Below are 22,504 nucleotides of genomic sequence, written 5' to 3'. Positions count from 1 at the left end.
TTGACATCTCTGAGACGGTGAGGGGAAACACACCAAAAGAACAAAATCTAAAGACAATACAAGTAGAAACACTGTGATAAAATTATCAGAAGATCTAATAAAAGGAAGATTTATTTTTCTATCAAAACAAAAAAGAAAAAAACGTCAAAATAAGAGATTATTCATCAGGTTCAGTGTGAGATAAATGATTTTAAAAGTCAAGATTTTAAAAGTTTTTAAACATTAAATATGAAAGTAAAATAAGATAAAGAATAAGAAATGAATACATTTAAAAATATTAGACAATTAAATTAAACAGCAGATTCTCAGTTAAATTTGGACTTTTCCTAAAATGTTGTTAGATTTCTTTAAAGAACGACCTCTCTGAAAACATGCACAAAAAATAAATATAAAACAAATAAATAATAAAATAAAATAATAATAATAATAACAATGACAATAATAATAATAATAAAGGAGCAATATATTAAAATGATGTGTTCTGCTAAATAAATAAATTTTTTTTAATGTAAACTGAAGTGAAGAAAAATGTAAAACAGGAGATTTTGATCAGGTTTGTAATCGGGGAAAAAGATTCACAAGTTTACAAGACCAGGATATGAAAGCGTGAAAAATTAAATAAATGTGAAATAAAAGTAAAAACAAAGGAACAAATGAACAAGAAAACATTTCTTTATGGATAAAAGCAGCTTTTATTTGAGGTTTTGTCCCTACTGTTCTGCTTTTATAACCCAGAGCTCATCACAAATAATAATTATATAAAAAAGGATCTACAGTGCTTAACAAATGTATTAGACCACCCTAACCCTAACCAAAGTAAGGTTTGGTTTGGGTAATTACCTAAATCATTTTTGATGTTTCTGCAATGATTAATACACCAATATGTAGAAGCTCTGTAACCCAAATGATATTTTAAAGCTAAAATAGAATTATTATTGTTATCCATGAATAATATATAAAAAATGATTCAAATTACAAGTCAAGCAACGTTTAAGAAGGAATTCTTTTTATAAATGAGCAAAATATTAAAGTTTTAAAATATATGATAAAGAACTATGGAAATATAAAAGACATAAAATTAAAAACAATATAAAAGCATAAAAAATAATAAGAAGAAATAAATTCATAAGAATATAGATTTGTTATAAAATATAAGATATAGAAATTCTCTTTGAATTGTGAGCGAGGTTTATTGTGTGTGCTCTGGTTGGATTTCTCTGGTTTTAAGAACTACATCTCATCAAAATGTAATAAAGTGTGTCATTATTATTATTTTTATTATTACTGTTATTATTGTTGTTATTATTATTGTTGTTGTTATTATTGGTATTATTTTTGTTATTGTTGTTGTTGTTATTAGTATTGTTTTTAATGTTAATCTCATTGTTATTATTATTATTATTGTTATTATTATAATCATTTTTGTAATTGTTATTATCATTATTGTTATTGTTGATATTGTTGTAATTATTGATGTTGTTATTATTATTGTTGTTGTTATTATTATTATTATCATCAATGGTGCTGAAAAAAACCCAACACAAGGACATAAAGAGACAAATAAAGTAAGAAAAATACATTCAAATTAAAGTTTATAATTATAATAGAAACAATCCATTTTTTATTTACAAACATAAGGGAGCAAAATTAAAAACAAGCCAACCTTCAGTTTATGTAATTTGTGCTCAAAAGAGATCAAAATATAATTCACCAAAAAAAAAAAAAAAAAAAAAAAAAAAAAAAAAAGATAAATAAATAAAATAAATAAATAAAAAATAAATAATAAATAATAAAAAAAGTCAAACTGTTTCTCAAATTAAAAGAAACTAAGAAGGGAAATAAACTAAAATCCACACAATGATGTCCTTTATTATAAAATAATTAAATGAAAACATGTTGGATAAAATGATTAAACACAGTAAATGTTCAGTAAAATTCTGACCTGGTCTAAATTGTGTTAAACTGATTTCATGAGCGCTGAAGAATGGTGTGGAAATAACAGCAGCAATAAGGAAATAAAAGGACATTTACTTTTGGAACCATAAAGTAAAATTACAGGAGAAAATCATCCAGTAAAATATTTATTTTATATATAAAGAAAACCAAACTAAATTTCTAGCAGAAAAAAACTTTATTAGATTCAGGAGTGACTGTGCTTACAGATGGTTTTAATTCATAAAAACTCACATTTCTTAGTGGCAGTAAAAATAAAAATGAAAGTGATTTAGAACTGAGAAATCCATAATGATGCACATTTATTCCACGGAGAAAAGCATTTAAAACGTTAGAAGCAGCAGATATCTGACGGGGTTTGGACTGTTTTTGTCTTTGACAGCTTTAGTGAACTACAAAACACAAAACACAAGGATATTAAAGGACATTCTGTTGGAAATATCTATTAAAATTAGGAGGTAAGGGAGTTAAAAACATTGTAACTTATATTTTGATAAAAATATAAAATTACAAAATAGATATGGAATCATGTTTGGTATGAACAGAGCAGTGAGGAAACTTATTTAAAAAATACAGAATGCCAGGATGTTAAAAATAAAATAAAACAAATACAATGATATAAATAATCAAGAGATGGAAAATAATACAGAGATAAATCACATCATACTGTTAATGACATTTGGTTAATATGACAATATTATATTTTCTATAAAAAGATATAGCAACCACTACTTAAATCATTAATATTACTTATTTTCAACATAACTGCAACAACTAAATATGTAATCATCATCCCATTTATACTGTAAAAACACAACGAATTTGTGTCAAATTTATTCTAAAAAAGTCTACACATTTTACCTACAAATATAACAGTTTTAAAAATAATCATTTTTAATTAACAAAATAAATGACAGTTCTAAACGTAATCGTTAAAGAAATATGAATAAAAGTTAAACAAAGAAATACAGAAGAATGCACATTTTTTTAAAAAACAAAAGCTTTTGAAAAATAAACAGCAGATAACCAACGACGTTAGGACGGTTGGAGGGGTTTCTGTGACCTTAAAAGTGACAAGATGAATAACAAAGTCCTGAAACTGTGATTAGATTATTTTGAATGGTTATTTTTATTTCTCCATGTCTGTGACAGGCGGTGTCAGAGGAATCATATTTTCAGGCCTTTCTTGAGAACGTCATATCTCAGGAACACTTTGAGGGATTTTCTAAAAATTGTCCAGAAACGCCCACACTAAATCAAGGATGACCTGATTAGATTTCATAGGTCAAAGGTCAAAGGTCAAGGTAAATAGGCCTCATGTTCTTCCCTTTTTTACATTGAACCAGCTCTGCTTTAATGAAAACATGCTCCTAACCAAAAAGAAAGATTTCGACCAATCACACGATCATAAAAAGAAACCCCGCCCTTCTTCCTAAGCCCTGACTGTTAGCCTGGTAGTAGTTTTAGTTGGCTATAAGTTCATTTTAATGATTCTTATTTTATAAATTCTTCTGTTTACTGCTTTGTCTTTTATCTCTGTCTCTTGTCTTATTTTTCATTATTTTAGTGAACTACTTCTGTGTGCATTAGTCTCTAAACCTTTTAACCTTTCTGTCAGTCACTTTTGTCCAATCCTAGAAAGCACTTTGACCTGCAATTGAACTAGTTCAAAAGGCGCTGTATAAATAAAGTTTGATTTCATTGACTGATGACATAGAAAATTATCTTTAATTAAAAAACCTGACAACAGATTTTACTCACGTTCATTTATAACCACACTTTTTTACTCAGAATGACGTCTGTTAAAGGAAATTCATAAAAAAACACTATAATTAAGAGAAAACTAAAGAAAATATTTGAGTTTTCCTCCTTCTCAGCCTGTATTTGTGTGTTTGTGTGTAATAAAGCCAGAGTTGTTTTACGGCAGCTGTGTGTTCAGGAGAAACGAGGAGTTTTATGAACGCAGTGATTGCCGACTATCAGCCGGACAGATTGTTGTCTCAATTACAGCTCATCATCCATAAAGCCCATTAACCTACATCACACTACAGCGCAGCGGCGGCCTTATCGTCTGTTTCAATTAAGCTATGTTTATGTTATTGTAGGGAAACACTGATTTATTATTATACTGACTTCATGCAACCCAGATACCTCATCACAACAAAGCATCATGGGATATGTATTCTCTGTGATATGGATCAGAGCACACATGAGCGGGCAGTAATCACAGTTAATTAAGGTCTTTAATGAGTGCAATCATTTTTAAAATATCCAGTTAATTATCCCTCAAGCCTTCCTTTAAAAAAAATCACAGTCTCCCTCCTAAAGCCCTTGAGGACATTGGATATATTTAAAAGTTTTAAAAATAAATGCAAAAACGTACTTTAATTTTTGGTCCTTAACTCCAGTCCTCATCATGTATAGCAGATGTGAATTATTTTTCATGATTTAACCCTATAAAGGCCAGTTTATTTACATAATGCCACATTTCTGACACAAAAAAGATTTATTTTCTATTTGAAAAATGCAAAGCAGATTTTTTTGTGCAGGGATTATCAGTCTTGGATATGTCAGTGATTAGCAGCAACACTGATTTTGACGTACTATTATGTTTTGTGTTATAACAAAAACATTTTAAAAATCACTCTCCCTCCTAAAGCCCTTTTAGGACATTGGATATATTTAGAAATATTAAACGTGAAAGAAAAAACCTTTTTGAAGTTTTAGGTCCTTAACTCCAGTCCTCATCATGTATAGCAGATGTGAATTCATTTTCATAATTTCAATTTTTCACCAGACTCTGAAATTCATAGAAAACACCTAAAGTAGTTTTAGTTGAAATAATTAAATCCACTGGCCTACAGTCACTGATCTATCCGATCAGTTCAAACAAGGTCATTATCTCCCACAATGCCTCTCTGCAAACATTGAAAAAAGGCAAAATTTGGTGACTTCTTTTTTGGTGTGCAAATGTTTTTACCTCTGAATGACTGAATAACAGAGGAATTGACAGGATTTCTTATTTCTGTGTTGCAGTGGCAGTGGAATGAAAAGAAGTGGTTTTAATGGTAGTCAATGAGGCCTAAAAGGGCTTTAGGGGGGTGAGTGTGAGTTTTTTGTCTACACAGTGGAAAATTCTGACAACACGGTGTGGATAATGACATTTAGAAAAAATAATTCAAAAATGAACATCTTTGTCAAAAGATGCCCAAGTAAGAGCAAAAAATGCAAACAAAAAGCCCTAAAAGTGCTCTGGAGGGTAAAACAAACTTTTCACTGATTAAATTTTCAATCCAGAACAAATCCCCTTTCCCCCCTTAGGTTCAAGTGCTCATTTCTGAATGACTCAAACCTCTTTATTTTCTTTCAAAATAAAAGCAGGTCAGAACTGTTTCTTATTCAAGGTACTGGAATTTCAGTCAAAGTTTGTTTGTAACGGTAAATCTTAAGCAATTATCTAATAAACAAGATTCAAAGATACGGAAACCCTCTCACCTGGGGCAGACTTTCTTTACGCCCAAAGAAAGCGAAGATGGCGGATATGAGGGTGGGGATAGAGGATCATAGAATTATCAATTTTGATGCTGAAGTTTTGCATGGAGGTCAGGTCTGATTTATCATTATGTAATGGAAGAAAACTGGTTTATATCGTTTCTTTTATTTCAGTGAGAGGAGGGAACGCGGTTTAGTAAATCTGATCAATTAAAGGCTTAAAGGATGACATCATCAGAGGACAGAATGTTGGTGAAGCTGGGGATGTTGGGGACTGACCCCCTCCATTTCTGCAAAATAGTAGGCCACAGTTTGGAACTTTAAGGAAGTCTGGTATCCCTGCATGCTGTATGCAGTGAAGCTGCTGGTGATAAAAAAATAATCTAAAGCAGTCTAATCTTACTCAGAAGATTGAGACTAAATTTAAGGTCACTGCCTACATTAACTTTACAGGGTTGACAGCCAAAGATTGAAATGTTTTGATGATTGAAGCAGAAGAGTTTCACTTTGACCAGCTTTTACCTGACATTTATAAAACCCTCAGGTGTGTGTGTCCTGCCCGCCTTACCTTTCCCCCTCATTAACCTTCGTCCTGCAGATAATGCTCCAGGTTTCGACACGGCGTTGCAGAACTCTGATTCCTCTCCAAGTTCATGTTTGAGGGAACACAGATACCATTTTTCTTTTTCTTCTTCTCCCTGTCCAATAAAAACACACAAATTAGAAGATATCGTGAATAATCTTCCTGATTTTCAGTAAAGATTCAGGATTTGCCTTGAAAAACACCACTTAAACATTTGCCCCAAGCATTTGCCCTGGGATTATTAATCAGTTCATAAAATATGTAAGTAATCTTTAAATGGGCTTGAAATAAAATAAAAATCCAAGCTCAGTCAGGAAAACAGAGATATTCATGGAGAAGTAAGTTTAAAGATCAACTAAAATAATGTCAGGAAATGTTTAAAAGTAGAAGCAAAGTGTTCACTCTGAAGTTTTATTCTCTGCATTATAAAAAAAAGTTTCATCATTTTTAGGGTAAGTTTTGGGTTAGGAAGAGGGTTGAAGAGGTTAGAGGAAGGTAAGGCAAATAGGATTTGTGTGAGGTTGGATTTAGATGATTACGATAAGGTTGGGTTTAGGGAGTTATGATAAGGTTTGGTTTAGATGGTTATGATAAGGTTGGGTTTAGGGGGTTATGATAAGGTTGGGTTTAGGGGGTTACGATAAGGTTGGGTTTAGGGGGTTATGATAAGGTTGGGTTTAGGGGGTTACGATAAGGTTGGGTTTAGGGGGTTACGATAAGGTTGGGTTTAGGGGGTTAGGCTAAGGTTGGGTTTTGGGGGTTACGATAAGGTTGGGTTTAGGGGGTTACGATAAGGTTGGGTTTAGGGGGTTATGATAAGGTTGGGTTTAGGGGGTTATGATAAGGTTTGGTTTAGATGGTTATGATAAGGTTGGGTTTAGATGGTTATGATAAGGTTGGGTTTAGTGGGTATGATAAGGTTGGGTTTAGGATTAAGTTGGGTTTAGGGGTTAGGATAAGGTTGGGTTTAGGGGGTTATGATAAGGTTGGGTTTAGGGGGTTATGATAAGGTTGGGTTTAGGGAGTTATGATAAGGTTTGGTTTAGATGGTTATGATAAGGTTGGGTTTAGATGGTTATGATAAGGTTGGGTTTAGGGGTTATGATAAGGTTGGGTTTAGGGGGTTAGGATTAAGTTGGGTTTAGGGGTTAGGATAAGGTTGGGTTTAGGGGGTTATGATAAGGTTGGGTTTAGGGGGTTATGATAAGGTTGGGTTTAGGGGGTTACGATAAGGTTGGGTTTAGATGGTTATGATAAGGTTGGGTTTAGGGAGTTATGATAAGGTTTGGTTTAGGGGGTTATGATAAGGTTGGGTTTAGGGGGTTACGATAAGGTTGGGTTTAGGGGGTTACGATAAGGTTGGGTTTAGGGGGTTATGATAAGGTTGGGTTTAGGGGGTTAGGATAAGGTTGGGTTTAGGGGTTATGATAAGGTTGGGTTTAAATGGTTATGATAAGGTTGGGTTTAGGGGGTTATGATAAGGTTGGGTTTAGGGGGTTACGATAAGGTTGGGTTTAGGGGGTTATGATAAGGTTGGGTTTAGGGGGTTAGGATAAGGTTGGGTTTAGGGGTTATGATAAGGTTGGGTTTAGATGGTTATGATAAGGTTGGGTTTAGGGGGTTATGATAAGGTTGGGTTTAGGGGGTTATGATAAGGTTGGGTTTAGGGGGTTAATGTCAGGCTAGGTTTTGAGCGTTAGAGTTATTTTAAAAAAAATTTTTCATTGACTTTACAGTAATGAAACATTTAGGTCACATGGGTTAAACAGAATTATTTTTTTCTTAAGTTATGTGTGCAAATATTATTATGAACGTATAAAAGTCTTTTTTGTAGTTCAAATCGTTGTGACATTGACTCCTCTGTCTCCCGTGTGACCTACAGGCTGTTAAATGAGTCAATAGTTAACCAATGAAAAAGTCAAAGGAAGTGGTGAAGCTCCGTCACCTCTGTTATACTTTTATACGACATGTGTCCTCGTTATGACCCCAGTCAAGTCACACTGCCATATCTGAGAGCTGCACACCATACAGGAATGTATTTATGAGTCTGTATACACACATTCCTGACATTTCCTTCACATTTCCTTCAATTTCTTGTTTGTGTTTCCAAAACTGATGCCTCACTGGATGCAATATAAATCTGTCTTATCATAGAGATCTGGATCATTTGGCTCAGCTCAGTATTAAGAGTAGGTCTTGTGGCTCCCAAATGGCTCTTTATTTTGTACCAGTTTGGATTTTTTAAAATGTGGATTAATTATATAAAAATGGAAGAGCTGGCCAAAAGAACAGACTCATTCATGAACAACACATCATTGCTTGGTCTCTTACATCACAGGTTTATTATCTTTATACCAGCATTTCCATTAAAAGGATGTTTGTGACAAAATGTGGGAGAAAAGCAGTTAAAGTAGCTCTGTACTTAGTGTACTCAGTCTAGACCTGTAGTAGAAGGTCTGAAGGACTAAGTCATCTGTGATCTGGATCACTTTTCTTTAGCTAAATTGGGTAACCTGGGGTAAAAATCACTTTATTGTAAAGTGCAGGGACTAGTAGAAATGTTCTGATGATTGCAGCGTAACTGTTGCTGTGTATGCAGAGTAAAGGTCAATAACATCCTTAGCTGGATGAAATCAGCCCATCCCGCTCAGATGTCACAGATTATCTGATTGATGTTTGTTTTCTATGTATGATTAGCTCCCTCCCTCTCATGTTAAAGCAGCCGCTGTGTCGCCGTCATGCTGCTGTAATCTGACCCTGTTTGCTCAGTAATAATCAAATATTTTGACCTTTGACCTGAGCAGCCCTGTGTCTTACTCACACCTCTGAGCACGCCAAAAAATGCTAATGCTCCCAAAGCATGCTAACGACGGGACCGAGGATGGCCACCCTGGCTCTTCCTGGCCCCTGACCCCCCCGCCCCGCCTCTGGCCATTGTTTACCCAGAGTGCACCTGTGAATTTTGACACCATGAGAGACAGGGGAAGAAGAGAACAAGAGAGAGGAAGAGAAGGCCTATCCTACTTCATAATATTTAGCATAGTTCCTTCAGCTGGTTTCAGCTTAGGAGGAGCAGCTGAGAGTTACATTAGAAATAAACATTTCTAAATCAGCAGTAATATCTGGGTTATTTCCCCTCTAGTTGGTGTTTTTAAAGACGCCAGTGTCAGAAATGTCGGCTTTATGACCAGAGCTGAGCGGAGCTGCAGGAGGCCGCGGCTGTAAAGGTTAATCATTTTAAGCCCAAACACACGTAGTCATGTTCAGTTATCAAGGTGAGGAGGTTCTCATGACTTTATGGCGTGGATGTGTGTGAATGTGTCCATAAACAGCGAAGGTAAACACAGAGACGCCGCAGGGAACAGCGAATCTTTTAAAAATGATGTTTGAGGCGCTCAGCAGTGGGAAAAACAGCACGCCGTCCATCGCTTCTTATCGCTTAACCTGCTGACGGTCAGTGCCAGCGTCTGTTTTAGCTTGGGAGGAAGTTTCTACACGCTTTTGTGGAAGTTAAAGTGCTTCACCTGAGGGCTGACATTTTGGAGTCCAACATTTATGTCTTATACAAGAGCTAGCCTAGTTAGCGATAGCTACGGTGAAAGCAACGCGCCCACTTCACTGTCAGCTCTGGTTCCAGAAGTAAAATGCCACCATTTAAAATCCCTCAGAGACATTTCCTCAAACCCTTACAGCAACAGATACAACGCATGAATCGAACTAACCAGATACCTGGCGTTCATAACTATAACTCAGCACAGAAACAGGAAACAGAGAAAGAGACAAACGAACAAGACTGGATGTATTTATTCACATAGAGGAAGGAATTACACATCCCACAATCCACTGCCATTCATTTAATTCATTGTGAATATCAGCTTTTCAAGCTTTCAAACCACATATGTACGTTTCCTCTGCACTTTGATTATTGATTGACTCTTTTTTTTTTAATTTGATCTTTGATTAGTGAGTGATTATATTTGAAATTGTATTTGAAAATATATTTGGCATTGATAAACCCCACCAATCAGAGACGTCACTGTGACACTCAAGGATTGTGGGTATTGTAGTATTTTTTGGCTAAGATCACAAAGAATGTTTTTTTTTTTAAACAAGGTAGATATCTAATGAACTTTTGTCTTTTACAGGAGCAAATATCATTATTTCACATGTGGTGAGTCTAACTTGGATATTTCTGGTGATAAATCCCCTACGGAGAAAATAAATGGGATTTTCACTTCCACAACCACAATGTTGAACCCTATTAGAAACAGGTAGAGGATGGACCAATCACGTTAGCTCTGCCCGTTGTTGCTCCAGACTTCAGGTATCAGAAATTTTGATAATTACTGTTCAGGTTTGTGATGACTTTTGTCTTTACAAATGACAGAATGTTGGAACTCTCTTAGTGAGATCAGAGCAGTGCATTCTGGGTGTGCAGAGAAAGTCTGTTCAAGCACAGAGGAAAATCAGGAGAAGGGTTCAAGTTTCGGCACAGGAAATTTGAGAGCAAGAAACTAAAGGTTTAAGAGAATTTAGAGCACAAACAGAGAAAATCTGAGAACAAGGAGGCAGTTTAGAGCACAAGGACAGGTTTGAATGGAAAGGCCAAAGAAAAATCAGAACCTTAAAACAATAAGTCATGATCTCTGAAAGCTGAAATGCTATTGAGTCTTGTAAAAACCGGTGTGGTTTGGTTTGGTACAGTTTGCCATAGTACACTCTGATCTTTTGTGTTCCACAGCTGATGTTCCATCTTCCATCTTCCGGCTCCCAAACAGATCTTCATCTGGTAACAGTTTGGGTTTTAAATGTGGATTAAACAACATCAGATATGGGAGACAGGAAACTGTCTCTTAAACAGGAGCCAGCTCCTGTTGTTCATATAAAAGAGCTGGCTCATGTGGGCAAATACCACATCATTACTGAACATACCAACAATCTTTACGATTTGTTGACTGTCCTTATTTAGCAATTTTTGAAAAAGTTTTCCAAAAACTAGCTACTACTAAGCCAACTATACCTACTATTTCACAGAAACGGAGCAAATAACACCCGGATACACCAACTTTCTGCCATCTGCATTTGATGATACCATCCTTTAAAGTTTATATAACATTCCATCCTTTCCTTTGAATGTGATGTCATCCTTTAAAGTAAATAAAACATTCTATCATTGCCTTTTTAAGATTATGCCATCCTTTAAAGCTTATAAAACATTCCATCCTTTCCTTTGAATGTGATGTCATCCTTTAAAGCTTATAAAACATTCCATCTTTGGCTTTGAAGTTTATGTCATCCTTTAAAGTTAGTAAAATATTCCATCACTGCCATCTACATATACATCAGTCTAGACCCCCAGTTGTCATTCCAATCTTTCCAAAGTCCCACAAGGTGTATGAGTGTTTCAATTCAAAGGCTGTTTGTGACAAAATGAGGGAGAAAAGCTGTTAAAGAGGCCCCGCTAGCCCCTTAGCTCAGTTCTAGACTCCTCTAGACTCTGGTCTCCCTTTATCAGTCTAGACCTGTAGTAGGAGGTCTGCAGGACTGAGTCATTATGGATCTGGATCTCCTCAGGTAAACTGTGGTTAAAAAACCTTTCTTTAGGTGTTGGGATCATAGCTACTGGATGATCACTGCTGTTTACAGGTCCACCTAATGGACTAACTCCACTCTGTTCACACTGACTCCTAAAGTGATCTTCACTTCCTGACTCACGTCTGACATTTGGATCACGTGACAGCAGACGCTTTATTGGCTCAAAATCTTTGTTGTTTATGTATTTCTATAAATCAGCACCTCTCCTAACTGGCATGCTTAAAACAGAGCAAGAAGGTCTTGTGGTCTGAAGAGGAATTATCTGCGTCTTTATGGATTTATGGGAGATTTATTGTTTTACGCTGATGACTATTTAGTTTAGTCTGCTGCAGTAAAATCACATAAAAGCCACAATAACTCTCCACTCACACAGTATTTGTGTTTTCAAGGGTGTGATTGATGTTATAATGATGTTACATAATGTGAACGCCTTCTGTTCATCAGCAGCTGGTTGGAAATAATGTCACAGATTTTAAACTAAAGTATTAATTTGATCTCAGTCTTTAAATCAGAGCTAGAAATCATCTTTGGTTGTCTTGACATTTGATTATTTTTATAGACAAGAGAAAGATTTCCATATGAAATGTACAGTTATATGTTGTTTTTGATGTACATTTTAAAAGTCTGATGCTCATTAAAAATATTGTGGTGTTTGGTGACATTTTGATCCAATCCAAGAGAATTTTATTATCTTATGGTGCACCATAAATTATTTTATCATATCATGTTGGACTGAAAAAGAAGAAAACTGTCCTGAAGCAGCTGGAGAGAGTGGCATGACCATAGCTGGTTCCTGTGTTGTTGTTAGCATCTTTGCTAACATTAGCAACATTAGCTATCATGGCTGGTTCCTGTGTTGTTGTTAGCATCTTTGCTAACATTAGCAACATTAGCTATCATGGCTGGTTCCTGTGTTGTTGTTAGCATCTTTGCTAACATTAGCAACATTAGCTATCATGGCTGGTTCCTGTGTTGTTGTTAGCATCTTTGACAGTTCATCACTGCAGCATGTACCCACAGTTTTGGTTTTATCTTCATTAACATTCTCCAGCTTTTTAAAAAGAAAATCTCCATTAGGCAGACCGGGGTCTGTCTCCTCACTCATCACTGCTGGCTGTGTCTGACCCTCTCACCTCTTCACCCCAGGCTCCTAAACATCCGCGCTGTAGGACTACAGCAGCAAGCTGTGGTCTAACTAGTCATAGGGTTAAATTGTGTTATCATCTTTATAATGTGCTAAGGCAGGGTTGTCAAACTCAATCACAGCAGGGGCTGGATTCTGGATTCAGGACTAACCTGAGAGCCTAACAGAGTCACCTTTTTGACCCTAAACTGTCAGCCTTATTTCACCGGTGACAAAATATGAAAACAACAACAACAACAACAAAAACGTAGCACTGATGATGAAAAATTTTTACATTTAAAAAGTTAAAAAGGTAAGTTTAAAGGCTCACAATCTGAGAAAAGTAAATGTATTAGATGTCAAAATCATGAGTTTCAAAGGTCAAAATATGAAATAAAATATCTAATCATGAAATTTAAAGTCAAAATAGGATTCAGAATTTTAAATTGTGAGTCTAAAAGGTCAAACTATGGGATTATGAAATCAAAGTCTGGAGTTGAAAATATGAGATAAAATACAAAATAATTGGTTAAAAAGGTCAAATTATCACTTAAAAGTTAGAATTATGAATCTTAAAGCTCAAAATATTATGAGATGTCAAAATTATGAGCTGAAATGCTCAAAATATAAAATTAAAAGTCAAAATCCTAAGTTTGAGTCCTTATTGTGAGATGCCAAATTGAAAATGTGAAATTAAAACACAAATAAATCTATTTTCCCACATTCCTGACTTCTTATCTAAATACTTCTACTCCTTACTTTTTCAGATTTTATGATTTAACAAGGAAATCTTAAATCATCAGGATAAGTTCACATTTTTATACTTGAGGAAATCTGCAGACCCCAGACTGATGGGACAGTTAGAACAGAAATATCGGATCATCTTGGGGTCTGGATTTAACTGTTCCACGGGCCGGATTTGGCCCCTGGCCTTGAGTTTGACACCTGTGCATTAAGGTTTCAATAATAATCACAAGAGTTAACGTGTTAATGTTAACAGCTCTAACAATAATGATATATTTTATCCATATCATACTGTAGTCATATAGAATCAGATGGTTTCAGTGTACCAGAGTGTATCCTATCCTACTCCATGATGTCATACTGTGTTGTATCGTATCATCTTGTATTGCAGTGTTTCTGGGTTCCACAGACTGTCTGGTGTGGGCCCTTGGGTCCGTAACACCAGGAACACCTGTCCCAGGTGTGCCTTGCTGTGGATAGAAGTGTCTGCTAAATTACACTGTGACCCTTTATCGTGGTGAATGGTGGTATCGTACTGTAGTGGACTGTTCCATATGGTATCGTATCGTTTCCTAGGTTACCGTATCATAACGTATATCTTACTCTATCCTTTCACTGTAATATACATAGAAGTATGGAATCATGCAGAGTTGTGTTGAATCATATTATTTTATGTCTCAAGGTGTGCTGTAGAATTATATTGTATCTTAGTGTACCAAAGACTTATTTTCCTTGGTTTACTTTATCAAAGTTTTTACACTGAACAGCTCTCAAACATGCTGAATTTCAAATTTTATATTTATATTTGTATATTATATTTTACAGAGTTTGATTTTAACTGTAAATGGTTAAATTCTGAATAAAAACACGAGTGTGCATCACTGGTTTTGTTTGGTGCTGAAAGTCTCCGGTTCATGTCCCGTGGATTCCTCTGAAATTTTCCAGCAGGGACGTCTGAATTTATGGTTATTATTTTATTTTACATCCATATAATTATATCAGGTCACAGGCAGCAGAGATAATGTGCTTTCTCTTTCTGTTTCTCCCAAAAATACGGCCAAATAAAAGACCATTATAAATAAAGAGAATAAACAAGGTTGGACAGCTGCCAAATTTAAAAAGATAAAAAAATAAATCTGGTTAGAGAGTTAGAAAAATGTATTCATGGTGCAAACAATGGAATAAACTCCATAATCAAATATCTTAACGAGCTTAACTGTGTTAACGTCTTCTTTTACATGAACCTGTCCCTCCATGCCTTTAAGTTTAATCTCGTGTTGGTTAAAGAGGACGGAGCAGAGAGAAGAAGGAAGCAGAACATGTCAGAGAAGAAGAGATAAGGAGGATTGTGTGTGAACTGGGCGTCCATCTTGTTTCTGTTTCCCCCTGTCACCTGTCTCCAGGTGAACCATTAACCCGCTAACGGCCATAAAGCTCCACTTTATGGAAAGTTTGATGATGGCGGCGAGCCGTAAACACCGAAGCCTTTTATGGCCTCGCTGGCTGCTCACCTTGACACAGTCTGCATGCGAGAATAAACGCTGGTGAGTTTAACCCTAAAATCCTCCCACCAGAGCTGCTAATGCTAATGCCAGCGCGGCGGGCGGTTCTGAATTCTGACTTTCATCTCAAAATTCGTTGATGTTTGTGCTTCAGTCTGATTGGTCATGTTTATTTTATAACTCCCTGAGATTATGTCTGTAAAAGGTCTGTTAAAACACTGTAAATATCTAACATTACAACAGTTATGATTATTTATTATAATAATTATTATTATTATATTATAATTATATTATTATTATTGTCATTATTATTAATTATATAATTGTTATTATTATTATAATTATCATGAAAGTCATTATTTTTATTCGCATGATTATTATTAGTATTATTATCATTGTAATCATCATCACTTCATTATTTTGATTATTATTAGAATTAAAAGCATTATTATTATCACTAGTAGCTTTAATAGCACTATATTTATGGAAAGATTACAGTATTATTATTTTATTATAGCATAACAACATTATGATGAATATAATCAAAATAATTATAATATTACAGTTTTGATTTTAACTGCAAACTCAGGATCCTGATTCTAATCCCCAAATTTTGACCTTAATATCAAAATTCTAACTTTAAATTAAGAATTTTGGCTTTAAACTAAGAATTATGATTTTAATATCAGAATTATAGATTTAATCTCAGAATTTGGACCTTACTGTCAGAGTGATAGATTTAAGCATTACGACTTTATCAGGATACTCATTCTAATCTCAGAATTCTGGTTTTAATATCAGAATTATTATTTTAGGGTGAATCCCGTGTCTACCCTTTAACCCCTCGCCCCCTGAAACAGAGTGGAGGAAAGGCTGAAAACCTTCCCTAAAGAAACGAGACTCCACGTGACTACAGTTCCTCATCACATGGCTGATAAACTGCTAAACCATCAGAGGAGACTAGACTGTTTTTAAAAGCATAAAAGACTTTCCTTTGTAGCCTGGCCTCTGAGTCTAATTTAGTTTAGCATCTTCATTGTGTCTGTCCTTTTAGGTTTTACCTCAGATTTACATTTTTAGTTTATTCTCTTACCATAACTTTATCACGTCCTCTTTTGTGTTTTATTCTTATTTTATAATGTTTTATTGAGCTGCATTTGATTTTTTTTAATTCTTATTTTAGCATCTAATCACTTTGTTTAAAGATTTGAACCTAAGCTCCGGGGTTTCCTCATTCTGAACTTGAAGATGACGTTTCCTCAGTGCGTTTCCTGTGTTTAAGGAATCCATTATAAATGACACATCTGCCCATGTATGGACTACAGAGTGGGGTACTGGGTGGGGGGGACTAAAGTGTTTTTCTTTAAGTTGTATGTTGTGTGTAAAGCCCTTCGTGCTACATTGCACTGTATGAAAAGTGATATATGAATAAAAATTGATTGATTGCTATAAAGCTTGGTTTACTCGTGTAGAAACCAACAATAGCAGAAACTCCAACCCTCAGTGGCTAAAGACTGAATATATGATAATATATAATCATAAAATCAATTTTCATTTATTCACCTCCTTCATAGTCTGTTGTGCCATTTCACAGCTGAATGCAGTGCATGGTGGGAAATTCATCATACTCCTTATTTTAAGCGTGGTCCTGAAAAATCTTCGTTTCAAGGCCTGTAACCCTTGACCCTTAGCCCTGGCCCTCAATTCAAAGAAGAATTGGGATGCCACTTCACCTGACATGAACGTGCAAAACCAGGGGGAGGGGCTAAAGTAAGGGTTAAGGGGTAGAAATGGGAGTCACCCTTAATCTCGGAATTATGACTTTAATCTCAGAGTTCCAGTTTAATCTCGGAATTATGACTTTAATCTCAGAGTTCCAGTTTAATCTCGGAATTATGACTTTAATCTCAGAGTTCTGACTTGTTTCCTCAGAATTAGGTTGTGTTTAAAAAAACAAATCAGTGTCCTTCATCCTCACCTGTCGTTCTTGTACCTCCTCTAGAGGTTCCTCAAATGTCTTATGTCTTTGTTTAAATATCGAGTAAAAAATTTATCTAGATATTTATATTTAGATATAGACGTATATATATATATATATATATATATATATATATATATATATATATATATATATATATATATATGTACAGTGCTTAACAAATGTATTAGACCACCCTAACCCTAACCACAGTCAGGTTTCTGCCACAGCTGCTCTAAATTAACAGCATTGGTAATTACCAAAATCATTTTTGATGTTTCTGCAATGGTTAATACACCAATATGTAGAAGCTCTTTAACCCAAATGATATTTTTAATGTTAAAATATAATTATCATTGTTATCCATGAATTTTCAAATTTACTGATTTACAAAAAAACTGAAAAAATAGTAAAGCACATTAATATTTATTGATTAATATGTCAAATTATAGTTATTTACTGTCATTCCTGAACAGAAAATGAGTTTTAGTGGTTGAATGTTATGCTTGATTCATTTCTGACTTCTCAGAGAAGCCCAGTGAGCCGGCTCAAATTTGGGTGAATTCAGTTTGAAATTCCTCATTCCTGTTCAAAATGGTAAAACGTGGAGAGCTGACTGAAAATGAAAGAGTCCGCATTAAAGCACTTCATGATGCTGGATGGTCTCTGAGACAGAGATGACAGGTGGTCTAATACATTTGTTAAGCACTATATATATATATATATATATATATATATATATATATATATATATATATATATATATATATAAACACAAATATGTTAATTTTGTTTATTATAAAATGAAAAGCTAAAATAATCTAAACTGGTCATTTTGAATTGTCTTTCTTTTTTTAATCCAGATTAATAGGAATTAAATTATGTATCCGTGGGAGCTGTTACTCTGAAGTAATGGAGGAAAAAAGCAGAAAAGAATAAAAATGTGCAAATATGAAAAAAATGTGTAAAAGAGAAATTTTAAATAAACAATTTAAATAATGTTTAGAATGAAACCTTTAAAAAACATTCAGCGCTTTACTCTGAATGTTAAATCAAGTTTTCTCCAAGCAGCAGGATTTCTACTCTGAGTAAACGGTACGTTCATATCAGACAGATGATTTTAGAGACTGTTAATGTGTTTAGTTTGGCCAATATCACTGCTGGCAGGAATACTCTGATCTGGCTCTGGTTTTCTCAGTTTGTATGTAAAAATAATTCTGTTTGAATTTACTTTTATTGCCAATAAATCCTGAATAAAACCCTCCAGCAGCACAAACACACGATGATAAATGTTGGCTTGTATTATTAGCTTGTCTTAATTGTTGGCACACTTTAAAAGCTCAGAAATATGACGGTAATCTTTATTTTTATTGATGAGCCTGATAAACAGCCCTCTATGTTCAGGTCTAAACAGGAGCACGTCTAGAAAACTGCACTGATAAAAATACATCCACAGGCTGATAACACCAAACAGTCGTTGTTTTGACTCTAAATTAGTGCCCACAATAACCCTCCAATCATCCCTCATTTACAGCCTTTATGGGCTCATTTACAACATGATGTTAGGGTATAAATATCTTTGACATGAATCTGTGCGTTTACTCTAACAACATCTTCTAATAAAGGGAATTATGGGCCATTATGTCGTATAAAGAGCAGAAAAAACAGGATGATAGCCTCGGAGGGATTATAAAGGAAATCCAAACAGCTGGAGAGATGAGATTATTCTTTAATTATGAAAAATGAGATTAACCTGACGTCTATATTTGTCTCAGATATCAGGTTTGAGTTCTCTAACAGGTTCTTCCTCTTGTCCTCTCATACCTGAACCCTCCTTTACTGGATACTCATGTGTGATGCTGCCACCTTGTGGTCTAAAAGTAAATAGCTACTCACATTACGCATGCAACATCACTCTCACAAAAGCTGGGACGTCAAAATGTTCATGTAAACATCATGAGGGTTATGTCCACTATAGACGGTCTGGAGCAGCGGCAGGTCAGGATAGAAAAGAGCACCGACATTTACGACAGATTGACCCTATTTTATAAAACCAGCCCACCAAAACACAGATTCAAGCTTAATAGAATTTCAACAGCGCATATAAGAAGTTTCATTGATTTTATAGATAAATCATAACGAATGTGAAAATAATTTTTTTGACAAAATAAAGAAAAAACTTCAATTTCAAAATGAAAACAGATTTCTACAAAGGAATGTCATTTATATAACAAGAAAAGCACTCAGAGAGTGCAGACCTCTGCCATTAGCCCTGTCTCCAAATAGTGAAGAATCCTTTAAAACAGTCCTGGATCCAGACAGTGATCCAGTTCACTCCCAAAATGTAATCAGGACTTCCTTAGGCCATTTCTGGCCTACCATGGTTTTGCTGACCTCCATGGGCCCCCAGTTTGTCCGGGTCCCAGAAAGCTCCATCTTTTTCCCTCCTTATGGACAGCCTTGTCTGAACATGACTGTTCTGTTCAACCACCTCCAGGTACAGCAGGGTCGCGGTACCTTTATTTTGGGGGTCACGGGCTGAAAAGGCTGAGAACCACTGGTTTAGAGGGTAGATTCAAGGTCTCGGTGGCTGATCCATGTATCATCTGCCTTCCTTTGGCTCTTCTGAGTCTACAGAGGCTTTGAATGACGATGATGGAGGTGAAAATGAGGCCCATTTGGCGGCAGGACTGCATAACAACATAGCAAAACTTTTGATTTCCTTCCTCTATAAAGACCAACCAGAGAGGAACATTAATGTGATTAAAAGCAGAGACAAACGGAAGTGGTCAGATGTGTATTCTTATTCATATTTATTTTTTATTTGTGTGTGGAAATATTAACTGTTTTGGTTACCAAAGGAAAGAAATTTAATCGATGAAACGTAATTTCACGGTGAAACAAAGGAGGAAGGATTTCAGTGTAACACCGCCACTCTCGCCTGTCTCTTTAACGTCCGCAGGGAGGATTTATAAAAAAAGATGGCTGCCACTGTCCGATACATTCTGTTCAAACTAACCGTTGCAAAGACCGATAAAGATGTCTGGCCGTGGAAAGGGCGGGAAAGGACTCGGTAAAGGAGGCGCTAAGCGTCACCGTAAAGTCCTCCGCGATAACATCCAGGGAATCACCAAGCCCGCCATCCGCCGTTTGGCTCGCCGCGGTGGAGTCAAGCGGATCTCCGGTCTCATCTACGAGGAGACCCGCGGGGTGCTGAAGGTTTTCCTGGAGAACGTCATCCGGGATGCCGTCACCTACACGGAGCACGCCAAGAGGAAGACTGTGACCGCCATGGATGTGGTCTACGCTCTCAAGAGGCAGGGACGGACCCTGTACGGATTTGGGGGTTAAACTAAACCTGGTCCAAGGAGAAACAAAGGCTCTTTTCAGAGCCACCACTCATCAGAAAGAGAAATATCCTGTTTTATATTTAATCACACAGTTGAACGGGAAGGATGGTTGCTTTAGACCAACGATAGAGAAACCCTTGTTCTAATGTACAATAATAAAAATGTTTGACCTGGACCACGGATGTATTCATCGTATTATTTAACAATAATGTCAGAAACCTATCCTCTTATTTAGCGTTTGACTATTAGTCATAGCAACGGAAGTTTGTTTCTTGCTAAGAGAAAGGTCAAAGAAACCTTTTCCTTTATCGAGTGATGGGAGTTCCACGTCTTTCTAGTGATCTGGACCATTTGGCTCAACTCAGCGATAAGCGCCGAATCTTTCAGCCCTGAAACGGCTCTTCACTGCTGTACCAGTGGCTTTGACTGGATGAATTTGGCCCCGTCATGACATGACTGATAGCTACAAGAGCCAGCAGCCGGCTGTAGCTGCTAGAGCCGGCTCAATATTGCTGACAGTTACGTTAGACAACTATAAAATTAGCACCTTCTAATCACCTTTTTGACGCATAACCCCTGCTGATACATTTCAAAAGACACCAGAGGGGAGATAGCCCCCCCCCCCGGCCCCTTTCCACAGGGCACTGCTCGATCCAGGTACTGGCGGCACTGGGTTCCAAACCCCAGCCTCTCACGCCACTGGTGCTCATGCCCACTCGGGTGCTTGAGAGTGTGCTGAACCCACTGCGCCACCGGTACCTTTCACGCTGAGAGATCTTATCCTGACACATTTATCATTATCATTTTGGATGTCAGAATTTAAAATTCACCACCTCTCCCCTAAGACTTCCAGAGGTTTCCCATCTCACTTTGAATTCAAGTTGTCACCAAACCAAAAGACTTTGTCATTCGTGAGACACTCTGACTCTTTGTGCCCCTGGATGTACACTTTAATACTTCGTGACCCTGGGTGTCCAATTTTAGGACAACTGGAGGAGTAAGGGGGGGCAGCTATCCTTCCCAAGGCAGAGAAGCCCCTCACACGGGCTGCCAGGCAAAGGGGGCAAAATAGGGCCAACAAAGACACTCGCTTTCAAACTCCCCCCCCCCCCCTTTTTTTCTTTTTTTTTAATTCAAAATGCTTTGACCTAGAGTGCTCAAATTCGGATATGCTCATCCTGCAATCATGTACAATCATGGTCAATTTTTTCAGACTCCTATGACCTTGCTAAGTCTCAGAGGTCATGCATAAGAGGCCTAAAATGCATGCACAGGGCCCCAAAAAGGTCTTTTTTGCACGTTGTGTCACAGGATTCTATGCTGGACTCCCCTTTTCCACGTTGTGTCACTGGATTTCATGCTGTATTCCCTTTTTTCACATTGTGTCACTGGACAGACATCTACCTCCCTAGCCATAAAAACTGTATGGAAAACATGAATGAAAAATGTGTAATAAGTTTGCACATATATACCCTAAATATTTCACTAGTCCTCAGACTGTAAATTGGTGAATAAATGTGGATTCATGATCGGAGTTGTAACCGAGATAGATTAGAGAAAAACTATTAATGAACGAACACATTTCTAAAAATCTGCCTTTGAGCTAAAGCTTACAGGATGAGTTTCTATTTGGATGGTGATTTTCTTTGTTACATTTAGTCAAGAACATTACTGTAAAATGGTTTTATTAGGACTTGATAACATGACATTAATCATTAATTTATTGGTACAGCTGTATATTAAACATTTTACAAGTGTTTTTGATGGTAACTGGCTCAGACATGGAAATGACCACATAAATAAGGGGAACACCTAAAATTATTTCTAAACTATTTCAAACTTCATTTGTCCTTAATTATCAATGAAGATAGGTAACAGGGCTAAAATCAGCCTTACAGAACTGTTCTGAAAACATGACTGAATTATACCATTGCAATACATCCGTATTTTGTTTATTAATAAGTATTTGATAACAGATCAATAGTGTCTATCAGGTTAGCTTTCATTCAGAGCTGTTTGTGATGTCAAACGCTTCATCTTCTAAATTCATTTGTATTTAAACCAGTCTTACTCAGCCAAAGAGCCAAGTGGTTGAAAAATACCTTTGCAAGAGCCACAATCTAAGTGGTGAAGCAAAAACAGCTTGAAGTACAATTCTAATAAGTTAAAGGTGGCAAAAATGGT

At 36.0% G+C, this 22,504-nt stretch overlaps 1 protein-coding gene and 1 long non-coding RNA gene across 2 annotated transcripts in view; one reads left to right on the top strand and one right to left on the bottom strand.

The window, feature by feature from the left end:
* Positions 1 to 2,161: 2,161 nt before the first annotated feature.
* Positions 2,162 to 22,504, bottom strand: part of LOC121518493 — a 35,353-nt gene continuing 15,010 nt past the window's right edge. Inside the window, exons 2-3 of the long non-coding RNA XR_005992655.1 lie at positions 6,014 to 6,143; positions 2,162 to 2,345 (exon numbers count right to left, since the gene is read on the bottom strand). This is a non-coding gene — a long non-coding RNA (uncharacterized LOC121518493). The remainder of the gene's footprint in view (positions 2,346 to 6,013; positions 6,144 to 22,504) is intronic.
* On the top strand, positions 19,958 to 20,495 carry LOC121518491 (histone H4). Its single transcript, XM_041800823.1, has one exon. It carries the CDS (start codon positions 20,010 to 20,012, stop codon positions 20,319 to 20,321), a length of 312 nt encoding a protein of 103 aa, XP_041656757.1. The 5' UTR covers positions 19,958 to 20,009; the 3' UTR covers positions 20,322 to 20,495.

Source organism: Cheilinus undulatus, linkage group 12 (assembly GCF_018320785.1).
Source record: "Cheilinus undulatus linkage group 12, ASM1832078v1, whole genome shotgun sequence".
NCBI lineage: Eukaryota > Metazoa > Chordata > Actinopteri > Labriformes > Labridae > Cheilinus > Cheilinus undulatus.
Note: the sequence above shows the minus strand (reverse complement) of the source record. Positions and strands in the feature narration are given on the sequence as shown.